This window comes from Bufo gargarizans, chromosome 2, assembly GCF_014858855.1.
Source record: "Bufo gargarizans isolate SCDJY-AF-19 chromosome 2, ASM1485885v1, whole genome shotgun sequence".
Classification (NCBI taxonomy): Eukaryota; Metazoa; Chordata; class Amphibia; order Anura; family Bufonidae; genus Bufo; species Bufo gargarizans.
In genome coordinates, this window is record NC_058081.1 from 478,575,291 (window position 1) to 478,597,085 (window position 21,795).

Below are 21,795 nucleotides of genomic sequence, written 5' to 3' on the forward strand. Positions count from 1 at the left end.
ATTGAATTTTCCTGTTTCTTAGGTGGTACTCTGAGCCCATCCCTAAAAAAAAACCTCCTCTGCCTCTACCTCTACTCCTATTTGTTCGCCAACTCCGGCCTTTATTCCCACCTCTATTACTAGATGTAGTACTCGCGAAAGTCTCTCTGTCAGTGTCGCCCTCAGAGGAAGAAATGTCTGTTTCTGGGTTGTCTATTTTTCCTTCCTTAAAATCCCTGGTGTCATGTACAAATAAGAAGTGTTTCATCTGCCTTCAGGAAGAAAATGATAATCGGAAACATGCTGCTGGCTACTCTCAGGTACTGCTGGCGGCTTGGGATGGTTTTTGGAGGTGACAGGTTCTCTTTAAACAACCAATGATTTTCTGATGACACATTCCTTTTAAAAAAAACTGTCCAGTATGTAGCTGTGCTCTGGATCCTTTGGATCATATGTACAATATGTGTAGTCTAACGTTTAGTCCCAGTACCTATAACTTGGAGGTTTGCTGAAGTTCGTCTTGCTTCCGCATTGTTTCCGGCAGTGCAGGTGTAGTTGCCACTGTCTTCAAATGATACATTCTGAATAGTTAGGGTAGAAGTTATCGTCCAAATGTCACCTTGAGAATAAAAATGTTCTGCTGGCATGGAGATCGTCTAGAAGACAAAACTCACAATTACCTATTTCACTCTCACAAAACATAATATATATTTTTTTTCTCTGTTGTCCCCTTTTTCACCCTTGTCCCCCCCCTTCATTAAATCATGATAACATAAAGAGTCTATCAGGGGCGTATCTAAGGACTCATGGGCCTCAGTATCTTAAGTGACCCCCTAGCAGCCAGTGATTACAGCGCAGTCACGTCTTCTCTGATTGGAGTCGTCTGCTTCCCAAATAGCGGCTGCAGCATCTAAGATGTTTGACAGAGGAAGGAGACTTTTACACCATAGTGTGATTTTTAAGAAGTAGATATTAATTACCCCTCAATGCATAATCGGTCTATTAAAATGCACTTATTGCAAATAACTTAGAATACTATAAAAATATATATTTAAGTAGTGTATAGCATATAAAACGGCAATTGCATAAAAATAAACATAAAAATAAAGCAGACAGTCTTATCTCTCTCCGTTTTGAATATAGTTCTCAGACTCCTACAGGATTAGGCCTCCTGCACACAAACGCGTGCACCCCATGGTCGTGCTGCGGCCCGCAAAATGCGGGCTGCAATGCATGAACACCGTCCGTGGGGCAGCTGCAGCGGATCGCGGACCCATTTACTTTAATGGGTCCGCAATCTGTCCGTTCTGCAAAAAGATAGAACATGTTCTATCTTCTTGCGGAACGGAAGTACTGGATGAAACCCCATGGAAGCACTCCGTCGTGGTTCCGTTCGGTTCTTCTGTTCCTTACCATTCTGCATCTCCGGATTTGCGGACTCATTGAAGTGAGTGCGGAATGCCCATGGAACGGCACCCGTGTATTGCGGATCTGCAAATGCGGTCAGCAATACGGAAACGGGGCGCACGCGGTCGTGTGCAGGAGGCCTAAGCTATATGAAGTCATTTCAGCCATGTGAGATAGTTAAAAAGACTGTAAATTTGTGATGATATATGGTTCAGCCATTTTTAGTATTGAAATGTTGGAAGTATAGTACTTATAATGATAGTACGTATAGTAATGTAGCTGCATACAGTGATTAAAAGTACTGTGAACTTGTGGTACGTACGTAAGTAGTACTTATAATATTGATGTTTAATGCCTTAATAATGGACTATGTACCATTTATATTGCCACATACTGTATATCTCTTTTGTGGCTATTACTCATTGTGCCCCACTCAGGTGTTTGCTTCAGCTGTAGCCCACTGCAGCGCTTCCCCAGAATAGGTAGTATATAGCTGGGATGTTGTTTGTTGAATCAATGCTGTGGGATACTTTTACAGTTGTAGGATGGTGCTGTATAGTCTCCAGATAGGCCAGCTCACTTCCTCTCTGACCTCGGCGAATAATTGCACAACGTATGTGGTATACATACCACAAGTTCACAATACTTTTAATCACTGTATGCAGATACATTACTATAAGTACTATCATTATAACATTTCAATACTAAAAACAGCTAAACTATATATCATCACACGTTTACAGTACCTTCAACTATCGCATACGGCTGGAATAATTTCATGCATGAATGAATGAGCTTGAGAATTGTATTTAAAATGGAGAGATATAATACTGTCTGCTTTATTTTTACGTTTATTTTTATTATTTTTATGTGATTTCCTTTTTATATGCCATATACAACTTTATATATATTTTCATAGTATTCTAAGTTGTTTGAAATTCATGCATATTAATAGACCAGTTAGGCCTTGAGGGGTGACAATATCAAAATTCTGAATATACAATGTTCTATGGACTTGGGGGTGAGCCGTTATATACAGTTTTGGTTTTTACATTGTGATTTTTGTGTAGGTCTATGCATGCGCTTGCTCTTTAGTGCCAGCCAGTGCATAAATAACTAGCTATAGTCTACTTGGGCTGTAAGTCCTGATATAGACCTCAGATTAGTTACTGGATACCCATCTAAGTACTGGTAGGGGCGGAGTATAATTTTCTGTACAGCTCAGTCGTGTTCCATATGCACATGTTCTGTGAGAACACTGTGATCCTTACAGTCACCTGTCTCCATTTTTCTCCACAACTTCCCTTCCTTGACTATATGATGACCTACTGCTAATTTTGGTATTAAAAAGTTAATGATCTCTTTATTACAATCAGGGGAGGACTGGGAACTTAAAGTGACCCTGGGGAAAAAAAATAAAAGTGGCACCTTGTTGTAGGTGGGTCCAAATTGACAGAAGACAGGCCAACACAAGTAGGAAGGCCCAACAGAAGTAGACGGTGCAGCACAAAATACTGCCCCAGCAGAACCAAATATCACAATGCAGCACAAAATACCACCCCTGCAGAAACAAATACCACTGTGCAGCACAAAATACTGCTGCCCTCACCACAGTATAAAACTCCGGACACAGCTAAATTCAGGAGGGCACCTGTGGGTATTGGCCAGGTGCAAAAGGTACCTGATACTCCCATCATTAAATAATGCTGAGAGCATCAGATCATTATGTACCCAGCTGGTGACTGTGAGGAGGGCTCGGGTGGCCCCCTGCCCATCAGCCCACTGGGAAATTTTCCTGTAGGGTCTATGGCCAGTCCGCCCATGGTTACAAGCATCATAAATCTTCTTCCCCTGTCTCCTCCACTCCAGTGTCTTATATTTAAAATACTTTGATGTTGGGTAACAACTGCGACTTCTGCAGTTGTGTCACTGGAGTCTATGCCCTTTCTAAAATATCAACGTGCCCTTGCACACCTCATTTATCTAATTTTCTATTTCTGCAATGTTTATAGTTTTTTCATAAGGCGTATTAAGGGCTCAGTACAAAATTCACTTCTATATATTGTCTTGAAACCCCAATAATGTAAAAAAAAGAAGAAAAACATTGCATGGTGGGTACTGACCTTCTTTTGGTTATGTTCCCATGTGATTGAAGACTTTATATTACTAGTGGCAATGCAGGTAGTTATGAAATCTTCACCTTCAATTCTCATTTCTTCATAAGATTTCAGAGAAACTGATGATATGCTTTCCACTAAAAAAAATAAAAATACTTCAATGAATTATGTTAGCCGTTTAAAAGGGAAAAACTAAGTTATGCCTACAACGGGGCCTGAGGAGGTATCCCCTATCCACAGGATTGGGTATAATTATTTGATTAGTGAGGGTGCGGCTGCTTGTACCCCCACCATTTCCTAAAACAGGAACCTAGTACTGCATGGGGACCTCCAAAATGACCAATTGCAAGGTCGAGCAGTGTCACTCCAATAAATCTCTATGGGACTGCTGGAAATAGCTGAGCTCTGGTACTCAGCTAACTCCGGCAGTCATATAGAGATCAATGCAGCAGCAGTGAGTATGCTTGATCTGCTGCTCCATTCAACGGGCCGCATAGGGTATGGAGGTCAGTGGAGGTCCCAGTGGGGGACATGTATGGGCTCCCTTAGATGTCACAGAATGAATAACTTGAGGTCACCTGCGTAAGCCATCTGTAAGCCATATATAAAAGATATCAGAAATGAACAACTGAGGGTGTATTCATATGTTGCGCTTGAATTACAGTTTTACCATGAAAAAGCAACAAATCCTGCCATGTTTTGTCTAATTTTGGGGCAAAATTGGGGAGCAAATGGCAGTTTAACTGCAATTTGTGAATAGATCTCAAGACTGTTAGTTTCAGGAGCTGCAGGATCCTACAGACTGACAAACACTATTTACTTTAAACTCTAGACGAGAGAAGAGCATGTCACAAGGCTGAATGTTTCTCCTAATACTTTTCATGAAATTAATCAGTGAAATTAAACCAATGTAGTTTTTGATGTGTTACCTTCGTCAACATAAATCTTTATCGGGATGGACTTTTTATTGCCATTCACTTTAGCAGTACACCTAAATTTTTTCTCGTGAAGATCCATCTTCACATTCCGGATTGTAAAACCTTTCTTAACATCAAATGATATATTTAGACTTTTTCCATCATAATCTAATGGTTCAAAGGAAACTGCAGAGTCTGGAATAGAGGGATCGGTTAACAGACATGGAATTAAGGCATCTTGGCCTTCAATAAAATGTATACCATATCCACGTAGGGAATTCCAATAGTTGGACGCATCTGTGGAATGAAGCAAGAGGAAACACAGTGATGAATAATACATCGTATGATACATCGTATGAAATTAGAAAAACATAAGAGCCACAAGCTGCTACAGTGTATAAACCATACTGGATGTCAATTTTTTTTTTTACAAAAAAAGGCTACATCTATACCCTGGGCCAACAAACCTTTATGTGACATTTATGTGGTAGAGGTGCCTTTGGGTGACTGCTGTCTCTGCATCTCCTATCCACTTCTCAGTACATTTATCATTTATAATGTATTTTTGTAATATTCACAATGTATTTGCTTAATAGTCGCTAAAGTATTGCAATTAATACAGTATACCAGTACATCTCAATTTAGCAGTATGAATTCAATTTTTATTGGGGATGCGAGTGTTAGCTTCAGTACGGTTACCTTGTACAAAGAGGTGCACTGATGCACTTTCTGTAGAACTCATAGAATTGTTGTATACACATCTGTAGGTTCTCGTGTCTTTATAGGTAGCCTTTGGTATTTCAATTAGGTCATTGAAATCTTTTTTGTTTTCCTTTCCTTGAATGATCCATCTCACAGTGCCATTACCAACACATTTTAAAGTGACATGGCTCCCGGACTGTATAACTTCTTCACTCTTAGCAGGCACCAGGTCTTGATTTTCCAAATCTGACAAGCAGATAAGAGACAGTAAATATGTAATAAAAGCCAAATAATAGAAGGTACCGTATATTAATGTATAAAAAAATGTGAATGTTTTAAAAATTCCACAGGATCTGAAATGAGGACCATACTGTTGCTGATTCATGCTGTCACCTGCTATCCTAGGACAGCCCATAGCTTGTAGAAAAGAAGGATGGAAATAGCTTGTAGTTGTTTCCTCATTCACTTGTTAGTAATGTTGCTGCGCTTGTGTAAGGAAGGAAGGCTTGATTTAGATTATAGCCTAGCTCTTGTAAGCAAAGTCTACAGGAGCCCCAAGAATAGTAATGGCTACTAGTCCTGTTTGCACAACCAGTGATGAAGGCCACAGTAACTTTTTTATTTTTACTGGTGCTTCATTCCTTGGATGCAAGTTAGGTTCTCTTTCCTTGGGAGATACCTCCTGCACATTATTTTCCCATGAAGCATTGCCACTTCCAGAAAGTGGCACTAGCGAAACGCTTCTTTTTCTCTTGGAGATACCTCTTTGCAGACAATACAATAAGCAGGCGTGTGGCTCCAATATGGCTGCCCTAATAGAACTGTATAAAGGGGTTGTCAAGCACTGCTGATCTCTGTACTCCCTGTTCCCTCTCAATGTGGGCATGTCATGATACAGACAAAAATATACCCTTGAGACCAAAATACGGGAGTTAGAGACATCAACCAACAGGCAATTTAGGTCTAAGCCCAGCGACCCTAACTGGTATTTTATTCAGGTTACATTGCCCAGTCAGGTGTGGTAGAGAGGGCCATCCTTATAGGTTTGCCAGGGAAGCAGGAGTAGCTCAGTCTTATATGCTTGGGGTGAGCTAGCCATCATGTTTCCAATCTGTGGATATGTTCAACTTCTAGCACCCATTCTCTAGTGGACTTCCAATTTCTGGGTGTCACTGTATAAGCTGCTTTAAAAAATTTGCACAAGAGGCCCTTCTTCCCCACTAGGAGAGACCCAGGAAGACATGCTAACTAACAGGTTGGGGCTAGTTAAACCCCAGAGACTTGATGTTAAATAGTGAAAATTGCCTGCCTAAATGGCTGTAAGGCAGCAAATCCCCACCAAACCTGTGTCATATAGTACCAATTTCCACGCCACATCTCCAACACATGTTGGACACTGTGGGGAAACATTTGCACAGAAAGACGGGGCTGGGGGTTCAGGTTTGTTCAAAAGAAGAAAGTAAAGTGATGAAATAACAAGCATAAAGGGGGGAGAGCGCAACAGCAGGGATTCAAAGTCAGTTCTGGGCATTTTAGGAATCCCCAATGGAAACTTTGTTTTTAGGAAGTCTCTTAGTTGGGCTTATTCGATCCATGATAAAGTCCTATTTAGGCACGTCTCCTGCAAAACTATAAAATAGGGTAAGGAAAAATCCACAGTTATCATCTGAGTCAGACGTCTATGTTCAACTGAGAACCAGGAAAAAAATTGGTCCCTGCCAACGGCCGGCAGAAACGTTGGATTATCAAATAAAGGGGTCGTCATTGGACCATTTTGAAAGGGATCAGTAGATACAGAGACTGATGTGGATCCAGAACGCATTAAAACAGGAGTTGCAGGGCATTAGTAAGGACAGTATATACTGCTTGTATTATTTTACATCATTCTGAGCATGTATGGTGTGCTTAGGGCACCAAATATGAAGTGCAAATGTTGGACTTAATGCAAGCTAGGCATTGACTCTAATGCATTTCCCCCAACCTGGGTTCCTCAGGGGGTTAATGAAGGGATGGAAAATAGTCATAAAAACATAAGGTAGGGTAATCAAGAATGGATAATTAAATTATAAATACACAGATCAGGAGAAAAGATCCACAGGCTGCACAATTGTGTACCAGCCGATGAGCTTGTTAGCCCCAACGTGTGTCCCATGTATTGCCCTGTTATCCCACAGTGCCACTCATCTAACTACCCACATGGGCTGTAAAATTGTATCCTTGTTACATGGGCTATAACATATATCTGTGGATCTTTTCTCCTTATCTGTGCATTTATCATTTAATTATCTATTCTTGATTACCCTACCTTATGTTTTTATTACTATTTTCCCTCCTCCAGTTGTTAATGTGTGGCAGTCAGCATGGCTGTGGTGACCCAAGAGGCAACCAGCACGAAAGGTACAATCATGGCATTGGACGGAATCTCACTCCCTGCAGGTGGGCCACTGACACAGAGGTGACAGATGCAGTGATGACAAGGCCACTGACCAGGCTTCAGGTGATGCTGCAGAACATTCCTAAAGACTGGGTAGCAGACCATGCCCCCTTACAACAATAAGAACAGAAAGTCAAGTCATAGAGATTCAGGTCCAATGGACTGAGAAGGAGACACAGCAAGGATTAGTGCTCCTAGGTCAACTGTGGCATACAATGCCGGCCTGTGCATCAGCCTCTGTGGTATAGCCACTGTAGGAGTATAGAATGTCCCAGTGCTGGCAACATCACGGTGTAGTGAATTTTACAGGTTTCTGTAACTACTTAGGTCTCATAGTTATGTACGTCAGAAACTATTTTGCAACAATTACAAGAAACCCCACACAACTTATGGAGAGAAGCATCTTTGATAATTCAGCATATTTTTATTTTTGTTACCAAAACAGATAAGGAAGTGAGAGTTGAGAGGCAATGTAAAAATGGAGAGCCTGTGCGTGTATTGTAAGGATACTTTGTAAGACTCAGGAAACATGTTGCATAAGGAATTTGGTTTTCTTCTCTCTTGCATTAATATCCACATCTTTTCTGGTAGACTTCTGCTTTCACATTATTAATACCAAAATTCTAGTGAAGGCTTCAGTTCAACACATGTAAGCTGATGCTTTCAAAAGGCACATTTGCTATGCGAACATTTATTGGCTGAGACATCTATCGTAGACTGTATTTTACTTTGACCTAATTTGCTGTATCGGACTGGCCCACCAAAGTGCCAGAGGATTCTCCAGTGGGTCCAAGCCTCAGAGAAAAAAGCCCATTTGAAGCTGTCTTTGGCGATAATCACTTCCCACTAGGGTTTATTTATTTGATTCAAAACCTATTAGACATTATTAATGATATAGCGGTTGGGCCATGAGAATACTTTCCTCTGGTAGGTCAAGGAACCACAGTTCAACATTGTCATTTTGTATTTTATATTCCACTACAAAAGGAATGATAAATACTTAAAAACGTACTATAATATAAAAGACTAATAGTAGAGTATTATATTTGCTTTCCCCCGCTTTTCCCCAACTTACATAACTAGAAAAATACACATATAAAAAGCAATGGTGCATAAAATAAGCAGATTTTTGATCCTCCAATATATTGTCCTAGGCCTAAGGAGTTTATTTAATATAACTATTCTAAAAGTGAAGGCTAAAAATCCAATGATTCACATTTAGTCAAATAACCTTCTACCCAATAGAGTGTAGGAATGGAGTATAAATGATAACCGTGGTGGCCACGTAAGAGTCAAAAGGATTTACTTTCTCCACCTGATGGTCATTTGTGCCCAGTGGTATAATATCTGTAGCACATAACATGAGTCATATAGGTCGTATTTCCACAACGTCCACTTTGGAATTGAGGATAGTTTCATTAAACTAAAGCATATATATATCGCTAGTGAATAGCACATGTATAAATTAATTGCTATCAAGCTAAGGCCAGTGTAGTTGGGTGGTTAAAGTGGGAGACAAAGATTTTGAAACTTCCTAAGAACGTGCCCTGGACCCTATAGCAACTGGTAGAGTCATTAAAAGCAAAGCGGCTGTAAGCATAGCTGCTGTGGGGGGATGCCTGTTGAAAAAGTCAATGTATTAAGGATATTAGATGAGCCACAGGCTACTTTCAGTGCTGCTTATCTTGTCCACTCTATGTATTCTGGCACTCTGTATACAGTGCCTCATCAGGAGAATCTGTTCCAACTAATAACGCTGACCCCCTCTGATGGCATGTTGCGGTGATTCCGGAACTAGTATGGCCATAGCATGGCCACCAGAATGGAGCCCATTTAGCAAGGAAGCAGGGGCGTAGTGTGGGGGGGGGGGGGGGGGGCCGTTGCCCCGGGCGCCACACTGCAGGGGGGCGCGGCTGTCAGCTGGGCTGGCACAAGTTAAATCGAGTCTGAAGCTGTGTTTTTTTCTTTTTTTCACACAGCGTCCGGCTGCAGAGCAGAGTGAGGAGGGGAGAGGGGGCGGGGCATGCACGGCAGTTCCCGATAGGCTCCGCCCACCTTCCAGACGGGAAAGGCAGTGCAGAGCCAGTAGCCGGAGCATGAATGAAGATGCAGAAGTCCAGACTCCAGGCCAGGCAGAGAGTAATTCAAGAGACCCAGAGTGAGTGACAGTCTGAGTCAGTGACTGTCCCTGAGTGCAGAGTCCCACCCTGTGTAATTAGGTGAGAGAAGGGGAGAGGCGGCCATTATATTAATAACAAAGAGGGGGACATTATATTAATAATAAATAGGGGGCCAATACATTAGTATTAATGTAATGTCCCCCTCTTTATTATTAATATACTGGCCCCCTCTTTATTATTAATATAATGGCCCCCTCTTTATTATTAATGTATTGGCCCCTCTTTATTATTAATGTACTGGCCCCCTCTTTATTATTAATGTAATGGCCCCCTCTTTATTATTAATGTAATGGCCCCCTCTTTATTATTAATGTAATGGCCCCCTCTTTATTATTAATGTATTGGCCCCCTCTTTATTATTAATGTATTGGCCCCCTCTTTATTATTAATGTAATGGCCCCCTCTTTATTATTAATGTATTGGCCCCCTCTTTATTATTAATGTATTGGCCCCCTCTTTATTATTAATGTATTGGCCCCCTCTTTATTATTAATATAATGACCCCCTCTTCATTATTAATGTATTGGCCCCCTCTTTATTATTAATGTATTGGCCCCCTCTTTATTATTAATGTATTGGCCCCCTCTTTATTATTAATGTATTGGCCCCCTCTTTATTATTAATATAATAGCCCCCTCTTTATTATTAATATAATGGCCCCCTCTTTATTATTAATGTACTGGCCCCCTCTATATTATTAATATAATGGCCCCCTCTTTAATAACAAAGAGGGAGCCATTATATTAATAACAAAGAGGGGGCCATTATATTAATAACAAAGAGGGGGCCATTATATTAATAACAAAAAGGGGGCCATTATATTAATAATAAAAAGTGGGCTATTATATTCATAATAAATAGGGGGCTATTATATTAATAATAAAGAGGGGGCTATTATATTAAAGGGGTTATCCCATCTTAGAGAATGGGGGCATATCGCAAGGATATGCCCCCATTGTCTGATAGGTGCCACCGCTGGGACCCGCACCTACAAGGAGAACGGAGCAGAGAAAGTGGAGGAGGGCGCACTGCGCATGCGTAGCCGCCCTCCGTTCATTTCTATGGAGCTGCCGAAAAAAGCAGAGCGCTGGCTCGGCTATTTCCGTCGGCCCCATAGAAATGAATGGGAGCGTTGGCCGCGCATGACCGCTCCCATTCACTTCAATGGGAGAGGTGGGGAGCTGTGCCTTGTGGTGGTCGGACCCTGGGAAACCCGGGGTCCTCCAGCCACAACTCTCCCCGACTCCGTTCTCGTTGTAGGTGCGGGTCCCAGAGGTGGGACCCGCGCCTATCAGACAATGGGGGCATATCCTTGCAATATGCCCCCATTGTCTAAGATGGGATAACCCCTTTAATAACAAAGAGGGGGCTATTATATTATTAATAAAGAGGGGGCTATTATATTAATAACAAAGAGGGGGCTATTATATTAATAACAAAGAGGGGGCCATTATATTAATAAAGAGGGGGCTATTATATTAATAATAAAGAGGTGGTTATTATATTAATAATAAAGAGGGGGCCATTACATTAATAATAAAGAGGGGTCATTATATTAATAATAAAGAGGGGGCCATTATATTAATAACAAAGAGGGGTCATTACATTAATAATAAAGAGGGGGCCATTATATTAATAATAAAGCGGGGGCTATTATATTAATAACAAAGAGGGGTCATTATATTAATAATAAAGAGGGGGCTATTATAATATACAGGAGGAAATAATATTATGAGGAATGGGGGACTATCTGGCTCTAGCACAGTATTGGGGGGCAGCAGGATGAGTTGTTGAGACACCAGGAAGGAGAGGATGAGAGTAAAGTGAGGAACCTAAAAAAAATTCTGTGAAACTCTGCAGAGACGAGAAGCGTCTGAAAGAAGTTATCATGGTGGTCTTATCTCTGAATGAAGACGTCGAGGAGAGTCTACATCACAGGAGACGTCACTGGATGTAACAGGTATGGGGCGGTATTATACTGTAATAATAATGTCCATGCACATATCTGTTTCACGGTAGGGTTGGGGGAGGAGATTGAGAATATGGCCCACCCTGCCGCATTCGGCCCCAGACTTCAGGTCACACTGTGTGTGTTCTGAATTCTGGGGGCTTACACCCATCTACTACATTATCTGTACTCAGAGTTATCACTGTGTTATCTGTGGTGTTACATAGGACTGCTAGTGATCTACTACAGTATCTGTTAAAAGGGGCGTGCCTGTAGGGGGGGGGCGCAATTTTTTGCTTGCCCCGGGTGCTGGCAACCCACGCTACGCCACTGCAAGGAAGCCCTGCCTAAAGCCAGAGCACAGCTCAGGTGCTGACCAAACATTGGACAGGAGGCAAGTGACAGCACCATCTCAATTTCCTTCTCCTAGGTTAGTCAGGCCCTTAGAACTTAAAGGGGAAACTTTCCGATGGGTCAATGTCCGTGGGCTCACCCATCCTTCCTCACAGCTGCCAGATTAGTACATAATGATCTAATTTTCTCAGATGTAATTGATGCTAGAAGCATCAGGTACTTATGCACCTGGCCAATGGGCTCAGGTACCCTACTAAACTCAACTGCATCACCGTCCTTAGGATAGTATTACAGTTCATTACTGTGGTGAAGGTGGCAGAATTTTGTGCAGCACTGTGGTATTTGGTTTTGCTGGGGCAGTATTTTTGTGCTACACTGTTGTATTTGGTTTTGAAGAGGCCGTATTTTGTGTAACACTGTGGTATTTGCTTCTGATGAAGAAGTGTTTTTTGCTGCACTGTAATATTTGGTTGTGTTGGGGTGTTATTTTGTTCTCCACTAAATTACTGCAGCCCCCACTCACTTCTATTGTCACTGCCGACTTGTGTTGGCCCTGCCTCCACTTTTTGTCAATTTGAACCTGCCTACAACATAGGGCCCACTTTTTTCTTCCAGGGCCACTTTAAGTTCCCAATTTGCCTATGTAAGTAAATTAATCCAAGGCAGTCTCTACAAAAGCAGAGACTTCTGAAGATACCATCAGATGGAACCTTTGATTGCTTACCTGTATTCATAATTTTGCACATCATGGTACATTTTCCGATAGATTTTCCCCACTGTGTAGATTCTGTTTAATGCATTTGCCACAAGTATCATATATACACACCTTGATATTTAATTTTATATGACTGTTCTTTTCTAAATTGTAACTGCTGCATCTTGAAGGACCTGCTGTATGGGAGACTGGAACCTTACCAGTTAAAGGGGTTACCCAACGTCTCCAACGTCTTCCATGTGCCTTGGTCTCTCACAGGTAATATACTTACCCCACTCCCTGTGCAGCAGCGGTGCAGGGACCAGAATATGCGTGGAGAGGGGTAAGTATATTACCTGTGAGGGGCCCGATACATGGGTGGGGGGCTGTTGGAAACGTTGGATAACTGTAGTCAATGGATAGACTTTCTCTGGCTAAAAAACTTTCCATATTTTTTTAATAAGCTATTGTTCATGGCAAGGAATGACTTTGCAATTAATTGCAAATCATCTGATCACTCTTCATGATAATCTAGAGTTTATGCAAATTGCCACCATAAAAACTGAAGCAGCTAAGTTTGTGAAAACCAAAATCTGTGTCAGTCTCAAACCTTTTGGCCAAATTTTTTTGGCCATGGTGCTGTAATGATTCTGATTGTTTGGAATACTGCATAACGTAACTTCACCTATAGTTTTCCCAATTTCTGACTAAGGCTCTTGGTACTCAGATACCTCCAGAACTTGAGCAGATTTAGTTAACAACAAGATTCTCACCAGAACAAATATATGAAGCATGTATTAGGTTGATGGTAAAGACAGTATAATAAAATCACACATTGACGACAGAAAACTGGCTGAGAAAAATGGAGTCCAGCAATGGAACAGATGGCTGACAGCAATGGTGTATGAAGTACTTTTTTCCATCTAAAATAATAGATCTCTGATGGAAATGACTAAAATGGACGCAAAATGAAATAAAAGATGTTTCTTGTTTCTGTTTTCTGTTATTCTGATGAATCAGAAGAGCAGAAACTGAAACGGTAATGTGAAACTAGCCATAGGCTAACAAAAAAGTTGAAAATCAAAACCCAAACAGATAACCGAACCCACATCTGCACTACAGCCAACAATAAAATAATGGAACCACTCAAACAAAGCCAATGGGGGATTATTTAAGACTCTGGAAACAAACTGAACAGAACTAATGCCATACCTGCCAAAGATGCACAGAAACTAAAGGTATTTAACCTCTTCCTGACAGTCAGTATTCACCTTCCTGACAGCCTATTTTTGCAAATCTGACATTATGTGGTAATAACTGGAATACTTTTACTTATCCAAGCCATTTGGATTGAGCAAAACAAACCTCAATATTTATTATCCGGAATCTGTGGTTTACAGAAACACCCCATATGTCATCACAAACTGCTATATGGGCACACCACATGGCTGAGTATGGAAAGGGCTCCATATGATTTTTGGAGAGCAGATTTTGTTGGAATAGTTGTCACATTTGAAGATACCCTGAGTTAACCCTATAGTAACCACCCCCTCCAAAAAAAAAGTATCCCCATTTGGAAACTACATCCCTCAAAGAGCTCAAAGAGGGGTGTGCTGAGGGCTTTCACCTCACATACATTCCACAGAATTTAGAAACACTTGGCAATGAAAATAAAGAATTTGTGATGCATTTTCTCCTGAATATGGCAACATCCCATATGTGGTCATAAACTGCTGTATGGACGCACTGCAGGGTTCAGAAGAGAAAGAGTGCCATAATTTTTTGGGAGAGCAGATTCGCTGGAATGGTCTCTTGGTGCAATGTCACATTTCAAGAGAAACTGAGATACCCCTATAGTGCAAACCCCCCAAAAAACAACCCCATTTTGGAAACTACATCACTCAAGAAATGTATTACATGATGTAGTGAGTGCTTTTATCATACAGACGTTTCACACTTGGCTGTAGAAAATGGAAAATTACATATTTTTCCAATAGTTTGTTGCTTTAGCCCTATATATTTTTTTTCCCACAGGGGACAGCAGGAGAAAGATGACCCCACAGTTTGTTACCTATTTTCTATGGACAATTATGCCACATCCCATTCAGTATGTAGTCATAAATACTGTAGCTATTTGGACGCACTGCAGGGCTCAAATGAGAAGAAGCTCCATATGTTTTTTTTTTTAGGACAACTTTTGCTGGAATGGTTTTTGGGTACCATGTCACAAATGAAGAGATAAAAAATATAAAGAAAAGGCAGCAACTCTGCTATTGCTTTTTTGGTTTTGTGTTACAAATGATACATAAACACCATTTTCCTGGTCAGGATGATTGTAGAGATACCAATTTTATTTTTAATTTTTTTAACATTTTACCACTCCTACACAAAAAAATTTAAAACAAGATAATGTTTTTGCGTTACAATTTATGAAAGACATATATATATATATATATTTCTGCCAATGTTCTTTGTGTGAAGGCTTGTTTTTCATCGTTTTATACTGTCAAACAAGGTGACAAAAAATGGCTGTTCCAGCACTTTTTATTTTTTATTTTTTTTACAGAACTCACCTGATGAGGTAGATCATGTGATATTTTTAGTGAGACGGTCGTTACAGACACAGCAATACCTAATATGTCCATTGTGGTGGTCACCATTGACCATGGAATCTAAGGGGTTAATCTGGCGCATCAGCGTTTTCACAGCACAGGTACAGCTGTGAGATTCCTGTTCTCCAGCTTGAAGAATGGTGCTGACACGATAGTTGACAGTAACAGGTCAACTTTTCTGGACACGCAGCAACAGAGTCTGGACTTTATTAACTCCACCCAGCATGTGGATCCTGGCACCATGACGCCTGTGTGCTCCCACACTGTGTGACTGAACTACCGTGTCACTCCCCATGAATCATGGGGTCTGAGGCTGCACTTAAGGCATCATATTGTAAATGCAAGACCAACATGGCTAGGGCAGAGAGAGACACCTGGACCATCACAAGACAGCGTTCACACACATACACAACTTACCAGCACAATAACATTGACAACTTAGTCACAAATCAACTGGGGTGACCTGCTTCCCACTTTCACTAGTTGCAACTACCTGAGAAGTGAAAAGAGAGCTCAGCTGATGGTGGTGATCCCCAGGGGGTAATTTAGTAACTTGTTGCTATTAGTAAAAGCTAAGCCCTCTGCCTTACTGTTCTATATGTGTAGCTGAAAAAGCTCTGTGTTGCAATAATGTGGTCAACTATCAAGTTTGTGGACTCTCTGGGAGACTGTTAACCATATGTTCATTGCCTCAATCTATGTAAACCACTGTTCAGAAGAAACCTTGTTATGTCTGTGTGAGTCATGCCATCCTTGAGTGGGGTATCATGTAACGGTCATAGGGCACACCCATAAGTTTCTGACCCTCTTAACACTGTGAAGTCAAGACCAAATGTTGAGTTTTCTTCTGTGTGAAGGCTTAAGGGGAACCTGTCAGATTTCTTATATTGCCCTCACTAAGGCCTCCCACAGTCAGTGTTTGGTCAGTGATTTCCATCAGTGATTGTGAGCCAAAAACAGGTACAGCTCTAAACACAGAACAGGTGCAGATCTTTCCCTTATACCATATGTCTGTGGAGGCTCCAATCTTGCTTTTGGCTCGCGATCACTGATGGAAATTACTGACCAAAACACTGACGTGTGAGTGAGGCTTAAGAGTCACATAACGTAGGGACAGCCTAACAAAAAGATGAGCAGCACTCCTGCATTCTGCAAATCTAGTAGTAAAAAGGCTTCTTAGCCGAAATGCCTCATGGATTTAAATCACTTATGGATTTGCATAATTTAGGAGTTCTAAATGTTTGCTTCGCTGGACTCTACATTGGGGTTGAGTTGGACCAAACCCTCGGAGGTGAGCAGTGCACCCACCTGTGTTGTATGTCTGGAAGTGCTGTCCACATGTGTATTTATAGTGTAGTGTCAGCTGCTGATTTCAGTGTCACTCATGTTTTAACATGTAGGGTGGGTTCACATCACGTTTTTTCCCATCCGTTTAACGTGTACAAAAACGTATACAATAAACGGATGCCTCAGACTGATGCCATACAATGGCATCTGTTCACCATAGAGTGCAATTGTAAAAAAAGTATACATTTTTTTACTATTGTAAAAAAAATGTATATGTTTTTTTTTTACCAAACTGTGCAGGCTACAAGAACGTTTTCGAGCTGCGTCTTTGTATCCCTTTTTTTCAAACGTACACATTAAACTGAGGTATAAAATGTGATGTGAACCCACCCTTAGTATGTCAGAGATTAATCCAATGCTCTGCTTGCAGTTCAGACTGTGCCACCCTCCGATCGCTTGGTGGACAATGATTGCTAATTTTTAATTCATGCACTACAGGAAATAAACTTGGCTAGGCAAGTTTATTATAATTTACACCAGGAAGCTGTCTAAATTAAATTATACTGAGATCTGTTCCAGCTAATTTGCTGGAGTAGATTCCAGTTCTGATGCACAGACATACAAATGAGAGGGGTGCTCTTTTTACCAGCATTTAGAAAGCTTTTTGAAAATTGCTTTACGGCAGCCCCACGGTCCATAGACACAATGGTCAGGATCGGACCTCACTGATTTATATGGGAGAGTCTTCTAGGCATGTTCTGTGACCTGTGCAGAGGTCATTGTACAAGGAAAGGATAGATAAGATGTGACAATCACCTATTGTGAATGGTGGATCTTGTCTTATCTATACACAGAGGTGATATCATTACAGGCAGGATTAGAATAATATAGAACTGCAGTAAAATGATTTGTACAAACCAAGAAGTAGCGCCAATTATTAGACATAGTGGCCAGTGCAAAAACTGCTGAATTTTTGGTTTTAGTTTAAATATAAAAAGTGACATGGAAAATTAAAAATAACGTCATCAAACATTTTTCAAAAAAAAGTTAAACATAAAAAGGTGATTTAAACAGCAGGTCATTTTCTGATGACACATTCCCTTTAAAGAACATACCAAGTTCATTTGACAGAATGGGCCAATAACTGATTATGATCTTAAAAAAAGCAATATAAAAGATATGATTAAAGGGGTTTTCCCCTTAATAATATTTAACATCTATTCCCAGAATATTTGATAACTGTCTGATCGCTAGGGGTCTGACCACTGGGACGCCCCTTTGTGACTACAACTCCTAATGGACTGCAGGACATGGCTGTGTATTATATTTGGTAGTGTCATAGAAGTGATTTACAGACCTCCATTCTTGTGATCACTGGGGATCCAGGCAGTCAGATCCTCAGCAATCATATATTTGTCACAGCACTTATGGTTCGGTGATAAATGTTGTTTATGGAAAAATCCCTTTGATAGTTTGCTGGACATGACTCAGGTCCATGTGATTTTGGTTTTGTAAATTGGTTTTATTAACTCTTAAAACCTTCTTTTGTTTTTGTAAGGTTCCTGACATCTGCATTTCAAGACATTTCTAAAGTGAATGACTGACCTAAATATAGTTTTATGTCTATCCTTTGTTAAAGGGGTTGTCCCATCTGTACATTTAGGGCACATTCACAGCAGGGGAGGGCTGGCAGCCTTATTCCTGGGGGGCAAATCCAGTCAAGTGGCCCATTTTTATTTTGCAGACTTTTCTTTTCTTTTATACAGGAACACATTGCATTTACTGCCCCCCAATGTGGCACGTGTAGCGCGCTGCGCCAATTCTTTTGCCCTCCCAATTTTCAAAGCCCCCATCATATATAAAAATGCGGCATGCATTTTTTAGCCTCGCCTATTATTAAAAGCCCCTCCTACATATAATAGGCCACTCCCAACAAACACTGTACAGCTGACATTCTATAGTTGAGGCCTGTCTCTACACATCATCCGGAGAGGGGAGGACTGTCCTGGCTGCACTGCCTGCTTCATGTTATACAATAGACAGCCGGCTACAGCCAGGAAGCTCCTCCGCTCTCCTCCCTCCCCCGATCCTGCTCAAGGCCTGTACTTCCCCAGACCATCTGCCTCCCGCCCGTGGCCTGCTGCCCCCTTTGGCCATCCTCACCCAGCTCTGAATCCTCCTTCTGCAAATGGCAGGGGGAGGAGCCGGAGCATCTCCTCTCCTACATAGCACCACATACCTCTTATATTCAATGATGTCACCTTTATTTTAGACATTCTCTTTCTTTATCTTCTCCATTCAGAACAGACCGCCATGATGAATTTTCAGCCATCTCCCGTCTCTGCAGAGATTGACAAACAGACATTAGTTTCCCAAATTTCCATCATCTTCTGAACACCCTTTCCTGCCACCCCCAATACTATACTGCAGAAACAGTCCCCCTGGAAATACTACTACCACACAGATACAGTATTGCCCCCTTCAACAATTATTGGCACACAGTGCTCTAAAAAATAACTGCGCCCAGACACTAATAGTATAAAGATAATGTCCCCCAAAAATAATTGTGCTAAGCTGATACTATGCCAGGGTGCCCCCCAAAGTAACAGTGCTCCCCAAAATCCCACCAATAGAAATAATTATCTGCCAGAGCACACTTAGTAGTAATAATGCCCCTATAGTGCCCATACTAGTAATTATGTTCCTCATAGTCCCCCAGTAGTAGTAAAGCTCTGCATAATACCCCCTAGTAGTAATAATTCTCCCTATAATATGACAGTACATGAAATACCCCCGCTTAGTGCCCACAGTTGAGCTAATGTCCCCATAATGTATGCCAGTATAAAATACCCCTATATAGTGCCCCAGTAAATGTCCTCATAGTGCTCCTCTCCCACTTCCCCATAGTGTCCCCCATAATATACCAGTAAAAAAATGCCTCTTCTTGGTGCCCCCAGCAGATGCTCCTATAGTGCTCCTCTCCCCCATAATGTGCCAGTAAAAAATGCCCCTTCTTAGTGCCACCAGATGCCCCAATAGTGCTCCACTCCCCCATAGTGCCCCCAAATAATGCCCCATAGTGCCGCTCTCCCCTATAGTGCCTCCCATAATGTGCCTGTAAAAAATGCCCCCTTAGTGCCACCAGATGCCATAGTGCCCAATTATAATGTGCCAATAAAAAAGGCCCCTTTAGAACCCCCACTTCCCCATAGTGCCCCCAAATAATGCCCCTATAGTGCCAACAGATGCCCCATAGTGCCGCTCACCTATAGTGCCCCCCATAATGTGCCAATAAATAAAAAGCCCCTTTAAAGCCCCCAGATGCCCCCATAGTGCTCCTCTTCCCAATGGTGCCCCCCATAATGTGCCGGTAACAAATGCCCCCATAGTGCCCCCCCCAAAAAATGGGCACGAAATAAATGCCCCCATAGTGCCATTCCCCAAAAAATGGGGTTGTAAGAAATTCCAGATGCCCCCATAGTGCCAGCTCCTCCCGCAAAGAAAAAAAAACCACTAATACTTACCTCAATCTTCCGGCCTGTGTCCCTGCTGTGTGCTGCCCGGCTCAGGCGGCGCAATGATAATGAGGTCATCGGGCCGCCTGAGCCGGCCTCTGATAGGCCGCAAGCATTAGTGCCTGCAGCCTATCAGAAGAACAGGGAAGGGAGATGCCTCTCCCTCCACTGCCCCGCCGCAGCACAGGCATCTGTATCGCTGTCCTGAGGACGGCGATACAGATGAATATGGAGATGAGCACTTCCACAAAGCGCTCATCTCCTACTGCCCCCCCCCCCACCCCCCGGGCCGCCGGCAAGCAGAACCAGGGCCACCCCGCCTTTGGTGATCGGCGGTGTGGCCCAGAAAAATAAAAAAATATATATATTAGTTAAAGATTAGTTGACAGATTACTGGAAGGGGTGGCAAAGATCCAGCAGTCATGGTCCACATTGGAGCCCATGACAAAGTTAGAGTTAGGTGGAGGGATCCTTAAAAATTATTTTTAAGGTTTCAGTTTGCAAGCTCTGGGCAAAGACCTCAAACGTAGTGTTTTCTGACTCGGCGTTTACTGTACAGGGTTACAGTCTGTTTTGAAAGGCTCGTGAAAACATGAGAGGGGAAGGGGCTTGCCTTTATGTAAAGTCCTGTCTAAAGCCCACACTCCATGAAGATATGAGTGAGGGAAATGAACATGTGGAGTCTGTCGATAAAGATAAATGGAAGAAAAAACAATAATAAAATACTGATTGGAGTTTGTTATAAGCCACCTAATATACCAGAGTCCACAGACAAAATACTACTAAGGGAAAAAGATGAGGCGGCAAATCATAATGAAGTCGTCCTTATGGGGGATTTCAACTACCCAGATATATAAACTGAAAATTGTAGATCTTGTAAAGGAAACTGTTTTTGGCAATAACTAAAGACCTTTACCAACTGGTTCAGGATTTGACTAGAGGGACGGTCATACTGGACTTAGTATTAATCAATAGACCAGAAAGAACAACATATGTGCAGGTTGAGGGACACCTGGGAAATAGTGACCATAAAATAATAACCTTCCAATTGTCATTCAAAAGAGGAACAAATATACCCAACTTCCAAAAAGCTAAATTTGACCAGCTAAGAGAGGCCATTGGCCTCAATAACTGGGACAATGTCCTTAAAAATACAATGCAGCCACAAAATAGGATTTTTTTTAAAAGCATCCGAAACTCTAATTTCGAAAAGTATATACTGTACCTTACAGGAGCAATAAATAACAAAAATAAAGCATTTAAATCACTAAAACAGGAAGGTAGTGAGGAAGCATTGAAAAACTATAAGGAAAAAATAAAGAAAAATTAAAGCAGCCAAACTAGAGACGGAGAGATTAATTGCCAAAGAGAGTAAAACTAACACAAAATTGTTCTTTAATTGTATAAATGCTAAACATGTTAAACCTAAAAATGATGGCCCTTTACAGAGTGAGGAGGGAGGAGTTGTAGAGAGCTATGAGGAGGAAGCAAATCGATAAAATATATTTTTCTCCACTGTATTCACTGATGAAAATAAACTTTCAGATGAAATTCAGAGTGTAATAGTAAATGCCATTAAAAGTGGCCTATCTGACCCAGGAATAAGTGCAGCAGCATCTTAAAAATATTAAAATAGACAAATCGCCGAA

The 21,795-nt window shown here is 41.4% G+C and overlaps 1 protein-coding gene across 1 annotated transcript in view; it reads right to left on the minus strand.

Annotated features, from left to right (window-relative positions):
• Positions 1–21,795, minus strand: part of CSF1R (colony stimulating factor 1 receptor) — a 113,142-nt gene that overhangs the window by 68,601 nt on the left and 22,746 nt on the right. The window contains 4 exon segments of the mRNA XM_044281125.1: positions 470–635; positions 3,510–3,640; positions 4,433–4,717; positions 5,120–5,368. Coding sequence (XP_044137060.1) covers positions 470–635; positions 3,510–3,640; positions 4,433–4,717; positions 5,120–5,368 — 831 coding nt within the window.